Below are 7,400 nucleotides of genomic sequence, written 5' to 3'. Positions count from 1 at the left end.
TTGTTGATTCTCTGTTTGGCTTAGTTTTTCGGATCTTTGTTGTGGAGGGACGGCGTGGTGTTTCTGCCTAGAGCGCCATCTTGCCGGAAGTCCCATTTTTGCTTTTTAATTGGAGTGTGTAGTGCATTTACATTTAATGTAATTACTATATGTTTATTTTTAGGTCTTCTATCTTGGTACTTATTTTGTATTTGTTCCATATATTCTTTGTTCCTTTTTTTCCTCTTCCCAGCCTTCTTTTAGGTTACTTGTATTTTTAGCATTCCATTTTATCTGCTCAGTTGACTTTTTATCTGTCTCTTGTGTTAGGTCTTTTTAGTGATTGATCAGAGATTACAATATGCATTTTTCACTTGTCACAGTCTTTAAAAATATTTTACTGCTTCAGGAACAATGTGAGAATTGTGTACTTTGTATTATCCGCTTTTTGCTGATTGTGCTCTTATTGTCATACGTTTTGATTCTGTGTAGGCTCTAAACCCAACAACACATTGTTATTTCTTCTTTAAATAGTCAACAGTTTTCTACACACACACACACACACACACACGCACACACACACACACAATTAAAAAGGCCCTTATAGTTGTTGGCATATTTATCGTTCTGGTATTCTTCATTCTTTTCTGCAGAATCAGTTTTCTATCTGGTGTCAGTTTTCTTCTGACTAAAGAAATCCTTTTAGCATTTCTTGTAGTACAGATCAACTAGAGGCAGATTCTCTTAGATTTTGTCTATCTGAAAAGGTGTTTATCTTGTCTTCATTTTTGAAAGGTATTTTCACTGAATGTGGAATTCAAGATTGACAGTTTTTTTTTTCTTTTAATTCTTTTAAGTCATCATTCCGTTGTCTTCTGGGTGCCATTATTCTAGTGAAAATCAGCTGCCATTCTTATGTTTATTCCACTGTGTATAATATGTCCCTTTCCCCCCAGCTGCTTTTATAATTTTCTCCTTATTTTTGGTTTTTAGCAGTTTGACTATCATATTTATTCTGCTTGGATTTTACTAAACGTCTTAGATGTGTGGGTTGGGGTCTTTCATTGATTTTGAAAATTCTTGACTGTTTCAAAACCAAAAACAAACCTGTTGTTGTTGAGTCAATTCCAACTCGTAGAGACCCTATAGGACAGAGTAGAACTGCCCCATAGAGTTTCCAAGGAGTGGGCTGGTGGATTTGAACTGCTGACCTTTTGGTTAGCAGCCAAACGTTTACCCACTGTGCTGTTACCTCTTCAGATATTCTGCCCTACTTTCTCACTGGTTTTCTTCTGGGACTCCAGTTATATGTATGTTAAGTCATTTGCTATTGTCCTACAGATCTTAGGTGCTCTGTTTCAGGTCTTTTTTTTTTTTTTTTAAATCTCCATTTTTTCCTCTTTTAGTTTTAATTTGGATAATCAAGAATTAAGGGACAAGATCCTTATTTATACCTCTTAGAATAAAAATTTAAAAAGGCAACCAATATTTTGGCTATACTATCATCTGACTTTTTTTTTAAAAAAAGATTCATTTGTTCAGACTCTAAGCTCCACCACTAATTTGCAGCCTCCATACTAGAGGAAAATATTATTAAAAATACTGATTGAGACTTTAAAAAGTCTTAGTTTTCATTGTTGTTTAGTGAACCAGATTTCAGAATATTAAAAGACTCTTGGTATGAGAAATTAAGCTATTACATTCTTTAAGGAAAATTTTAGAAATGTGATTACCATTCTAAATTTTAGAAAATTTGTATTACTATGCAAGAACTTACACATATTATATGTTAAAATATAAAATATTTGGTTGACTGAGTTTTCTTTTCTTCTGAGTAGTTATTTAACTCCCTACTAAAACTTTTAAATAAAGGTTAAAATGATGAATTGGATTGCTTATAATTGCTGCTTTTAATATTGATTACAGTTAGAATGGGAAAATGAAGTTTTCACAAAAGGCTTTATATCAAAATAATTCATTTTTCTTACTCTTTCCCTGATTTGCTAGAGGAATTCAATGATAGGATTTTGAGACCAGAGTTATCAAATGATGAAATGCTATCTCTTCATGGAGAGTTACAGAAGATTTATAAAACATATTGTTTGGATGAAAGTATTGACAAAATTAGATTTGATCCCTTCATTGTAGAAGAGATTCAAAGAAGTAAGTCAAAGATAATAAAATGAATCGTATAGCTCTTTTATATTTTTCTAAGAGTTTTCCCATGTATTCTCTGTTATTTTCACAGCTATACATGGGCAGCTATTACTGATAAGACAAAAGTGTTAGTGAAAACCCTGTTCACAATTCATGTAACTAGTATATTAGAACTGGAACTTAGTTGTTCTATTTTCTCACTCTAGTGTGATTTAGAAGTGCTTGTCACTACTATGAATTTTAGATCAATAATGTATTTCTGCTGTTCTTAAATAATTTCTACAATAGATTTTTTTTTAAAAAATAGTTGCAGAAGGCCCATATATAGATGTTGTGAAACTTCAAACTATGAGATGTCTTTTCGAAGCATATGAGCATGTTCTTTCTCTCTTGGAAAATGTGTTTACCCCTATGTTCTGCCATAGTGATGAGGTAAGTCAAAATATTAATTTTGTTTGAGGATTTTTATACGAAATTTAATAGTGGCTCTGATATCATTAGATGAATGATTCAAGTAATAAAACAAACATAAAAATAAAACAAGATTAATTAAGAAAGTGAATACACTTTTCTACTAAATAACTTAATGGAGATTCGAAGTTAACTGTAAAAACAATTCTCAATACCAAAACCAGGTTTTTATTTATGTGACTAGGTATAATGGGATCATATTGATCCACCTGATCTGCCATATGCCTAAGTTGTTTTGTAGTACTGCAGTGATGCAGAAACATCATTCTTCTTGTATACAAACTATTTTATAGAACTGTGGCAATCATACAGCCTGAATATATCCATTTGCAATATTTTAATCCTTATCCTATTTAACTGTGGCTGTATTCACATGATTTCAATAACTTTTTCCTTAAACTAGCAAGTAGTAAGGTAAAGTGGCATATTCAGTGTCAAATATTAATTCAGTAAATTATAATTATTTTTGAAGTATTTCAGACAACTTTTAAGAGGTGCAGAATCACCAACACGAAATTCAAAATTCAACAGGTAGGTATATTCGACCATACTTACATTTTGTTTTTGAACTTGTTTATGCTAATCAATTCTGTGATAGTGTCTTATCTTTATTGTCTATTTTTCTGAATGAATATGTGGTTCTGTTGCTACTTGAGTAGACAAAACATTTTATTAATGAATTGTAGTACTGATCTACATATGTTGTTGTTTTGCTGTATGCTATAGAGTCGATTCTGACTCATAGTGACCCTATAGGACAGAGTGTAAGTGTCCCATAGGGTTTCCTTGGCTGTAATCTTTATGGGAGCAGATCACTAGGTCTTTTTTTGCATGAAGCCACCGATGGGTTTGAACCTTTTAGTTAGCAACCTGAGCTCTTAACCACTGCACCATCATGTATTGAACTATGTATAATAATCTAAAAATACCTGAAATTCTTTTAGAAAAATTAATGAGGTATACACCCTTGGCTCATTACTCTCATAATTAATACATATCAGTGCTTGATTACTTGCTTTATTGGAGACGATGGACTATATACGTAATTGAAATCCACAGGTAACTCAGAATTTTAGACAGTAGTTTTGTTTTTTTCAGAGAAAACTTTTTATTAGATTTTTTACTGGGTATAAAAGTTGGGTTTTTCTCTTTATCCATTCTGGGTGTCTGGAAATGTAAGGGAGCAGTTAAAATGACCTAAAGAAAGTTAACAGAAAAGAGAAGTTTTATTCATAAATTGGATAATCAATGTCCTGATTTGTCTTTGCATTGTTACATGTACAAAATTGTCACAGATATCAAACCTATAAGTCTGCAGAATAGACACTAATATTGCTCTCAACAACGTGGTATGAAGAAGTCTGTATATCAGAAAAAGAGGCAGTTTTTTTAGTCAGCATAAGGAAGAATGTGAAAACCTTAGCCATGGGGAGAATATATTGCATTTTTTGATATAACTGAGGGTTGTAGGAATAGATTTGAATTTTTTTGTATGTTGAATATTAATTCTTATATAATACCTCAGTAGAAGTAGTATACATGTATAAACTTTTCTGAAAGATGGAGAATATCTTTATAATTCATTGTAAATATATCACTTCTTTACTTTTTTCCTAAGAATTTATATATTATAGTGATGTAACATTGAGTTTATTTAAAAAGTCTTGCTTGGCTGCTAACCAAAATGTTGGTGGTTTTGAACTCACCAGTGGCTCTGTGGGAGGAAGACCTGGCAATCTGTGTCTGTAAAGATTACAGCCAAGAAAACTCTATGGAGCAGTTCTACTCTGTCACATGGGGTTGCTATCATTTGGAATCGACTCAACGGCACCCAAAAACAACAAAATCCATGCTACTTAAAATAGCATTCTTTGCCCAATCTAAGTGGTTCTTCATTTTAATACTTTTTCTAGGACTTTTATCAAATTTCCCAGCATCACTTGACCCTATAGGACAGAGTATAAGTGTCCCATAGGGTTTCCTACACTGTAATCTTTATGGGAGCAGATCACTAGGCCTTTTGTCCCATGAAGCCGCTGATGGGTTTGAACCTTTTGGTTAGCAACCTGAACTCTTAACCACTGCATCACCATGTGTTAAACTACATAGAATAACCTAAAAATACCTGAAATTCTTTTAGAAAAATTAATGAGGTACACACCCTTGGCTCATTACTCTCATAATTAATATATATCAGTATATTAAATTAAATGCTTGAGAAGCATTTGGAATTTATCCTTGTTTGTCTACTTAGTATGTTTGGAGTGTCATACTAGTATATTGAGTGTTGTGAAGCTCCTGTATAGGACAGTTTAAGAGGAATTGGCTCTTTGATCTTGGAAACCTGATTAGTAACTAAATCTAAGTCAAGGTCATAACTTCAGGGATGGAAAGCTTTTTTTGGTCCCTTTGAGAATACCTAATTGTCTTCAACTTATTAAGACACAATATAAAATAAACAGGAAAGAAATATGGATTCTTTTCATTCTGGGTACTGATTATGACCTTTTAAATTGTGTTTTTCTTTATATTGATGGACTTGAATCTTAATTGTCAGTCTTTTCAGGACTCTGCTTGTATGATAGTGATTCAGTAAGTTATATAGAATAAAAGAATTTAATGTTATTTCATGAAAATTTAGAATAGCATTGCTAATTTGCTGTTAAATGACAAAATACGTACAAGATTTATTTTTATATTTATATATTTTATGTTTACATTTTATTTATTAAAAGTAAAATTTTCATGCATAGTAGTCTTATTCTATTGTTCTCTGTTCCATTGCATACTGAAAGCATACATTTTTAAAAAAATTTTAAGGGACCTTTACTTAACTTTGCTTCTTAGCTTAAAATATAGTTTTTTAAATATCAAAATTAAAAGTGTGTGAAGCATGTACGATTATATGTAATATGAACATGTGAATTCCATGTTGGAGAATATGGAATATTCTATGCCAAGTTTTTGGTGGCTTAGTTTCTGTTACTTCCTACTGTATCAAACAAATGGTATGCCAAAATGAGGGCAAAGCTGGTTTTAGAGCATTTAAATTTTGTTTGTGTTCTAAAATGAAACTTGTTAATGTCTGGACTTTCTCTCTCTCCTTTCCTTAAATAATTTCACATATCTGATATTGCAGAGGTAGCCTAAGTTTGGATGATTTTCGGTAAGTGTTAAGACAGCGCGCAATTCTTTTTAGTATAAATTTTCTGTTTAAGTCCAGAAAATTGGCACAAAGCAACTTAACTACAACTGAAAAGAAAGAAAAAAAAAGAGAAAGAAACAGTGCATAGCCTTTACATCAGTTATTTGGGATATCCTTTTAAACCTAGCCTCTATTTTGATTCTAGATGTCTCCTTTTTGAAATAGCATGATATATATCATCATAAAACAAATATGTCCTGATACTTTTAAGAGATTTTGATCATTTGTTTTGCTAGTCAGTATCTAATTTATCAAGGCTGTTGATGGGGTTGGGTTGCCGTGAGTCAGAATTGACTTAATGGCAGCTGGTACTGGTGATTGTTTTTGCTAAATTAGTTTTAGAATTATTTGTGTTTAAATAGCTGCTTTTTTTTTCTTCTTCTTTTTTAAGGGAGTATAATAGTGTTTCTGTACTTCTGGGCATAATCACAAGTGTGATATTTTAAAAATATGTCATATTTCAAAAAACTCAATTGTTTTATAATCTATCTTGATTCTGGAAACTAGAATAATCTAAAGAAATAATCTAGATTCTGTAGAGTTGAAACAGCTGCCCATAGAGTTTCCAAGGAGCGACTGGTCATTCGAACTGCCAAACTTTTGGTTAGCAGCCTAGCTCTTTACCACTGTGCCACCAGGGCTCCTATCTAGAGAAATAATCTAGATTCTAGAGAGTTTAATAATATTTTGTCAACATATTTATATTTGTCTTTGGAAACATTTCTTCTTTCAGACAGAACTGTGTCTACAATTCTGAATTAAAAAAAAAAACACTAATTGCCATGCTTCTTTAAATAAAATAATCTTTTTGTTTACATACCCTTTTTACTAAAAACCCCACTGCCATCGAGTCGATTCTGACTTATAGCTACCCTATAGGACAGAGTAGAACTGCCCTGTAAGGTTTCCAAGGCTGTAAATCTTTACCAAAGCAGACTGTCACATCTTTCTCCCGCGGAGGGTCTGGTGGGTTTGAACTGCCAACCTTCTGGTTAGCAGCTGAGCTCCTAGCCACTGGGTCACCATCTCCTTCCCTTTTTACTACTTACTACTTATTATTATAATTTTCACAGTTTTAAAATAATGTAAGTTTAATTTGCCTTCTCTGATGTGTAAAATGCACAGCTCCATTTAACTGGTTTATGTGAAACTGGATCAATATACTTTAATTTCTTCATTACTGCAGTAAACAACTTAATTTTACTTGTACGAATACTTGTTATCCATTAAGCTGGGCATTCAAAACATACTTTTCTATATTTTAAAATAGTCTATTTTATTTGGGTATCTTGCCTTAAGAGCAGTAGTACATAGTGAGCATGAGTTTTAAATTGGATAAAAGTTACGTTTATATTTGCTGATAATGAAGGAAATTTTTGCTGATAATTGGCTTATATTTTTTGTTGTTTTCCAGCTATTTCCACTTTTAGAAATTCATTTTTGAAAAACATTGCAAAACCTAGAGTTGCTACATTTGCTTTTTATCTTTATACTCATTGCTAACCCTTTACTTTAATATTTTGTGTTTCCTTTTAATTACCTGGAAATTAAATAAGGTACATTTTATACTTTATTACGTGATTATAAA

General features: G+C 31.9%; 1 protein-coding gene across 10 annotated transcripts in view; it reads left to right on the top strand.

The window, feature by feature from the left end:
• SNX14 (sorting nexin 14) overlaps positions 1-7,400 on the top strand; it is a 111,169-nt gene that overhangs the window by 75,029 nt on the left and 28,740 nt on the right. For 8 of the 10 annotated variants that reach the window (XR_002825975.1, XM_004388967.2, XM_023742943.1 and 5 more), the window contains 4 exons: positions 1,987-2,142; positions 2,444-2,568; positions 3,080-3,138; positions 5,747-5,773. Coding sequence is in view for 9 of the 10 variants with exons in the window: in XM_004388967.2 (XP_004389024.1) it covers positions 1,987-2,142; positions 2,444-2,568; positions 3,080-3,138; positions 5,747-5,773 (367 nt within the window). In the remaining variant the exon portion in view is untranslated. The remainder of the gene's footprint in view (positions 1-1,986; positions 2,143-2,443; positions 2,569-3,079; positions 3,139-5,746; positions 5,774-7,400) is intronic. The other 2 variants (XM_004388968.2, XM_023742940.1) reach the window with 1 other exon arrangement.

The sequence above is a fragment of the Trichechus manatus genome, unplaced genomic scaffold, assembly GCF_000243295.1.
Source record: "Trichechus manatus latirostris isolate Lorelei unplaced genomic scaffold, TriManLat1.0 scaffold00226, whole genome shotgun sequence".
In the NCBI taxonomy this organism is placed as follows: Eukaryota; Metazoa; Chordata; class Mammalia; order Sirenia; family Trichechidae; genus Trichechus; species Trichechus manatus.
This window is presented reverse-complemented; position numbering and strand designations above follow the sequence as displayed.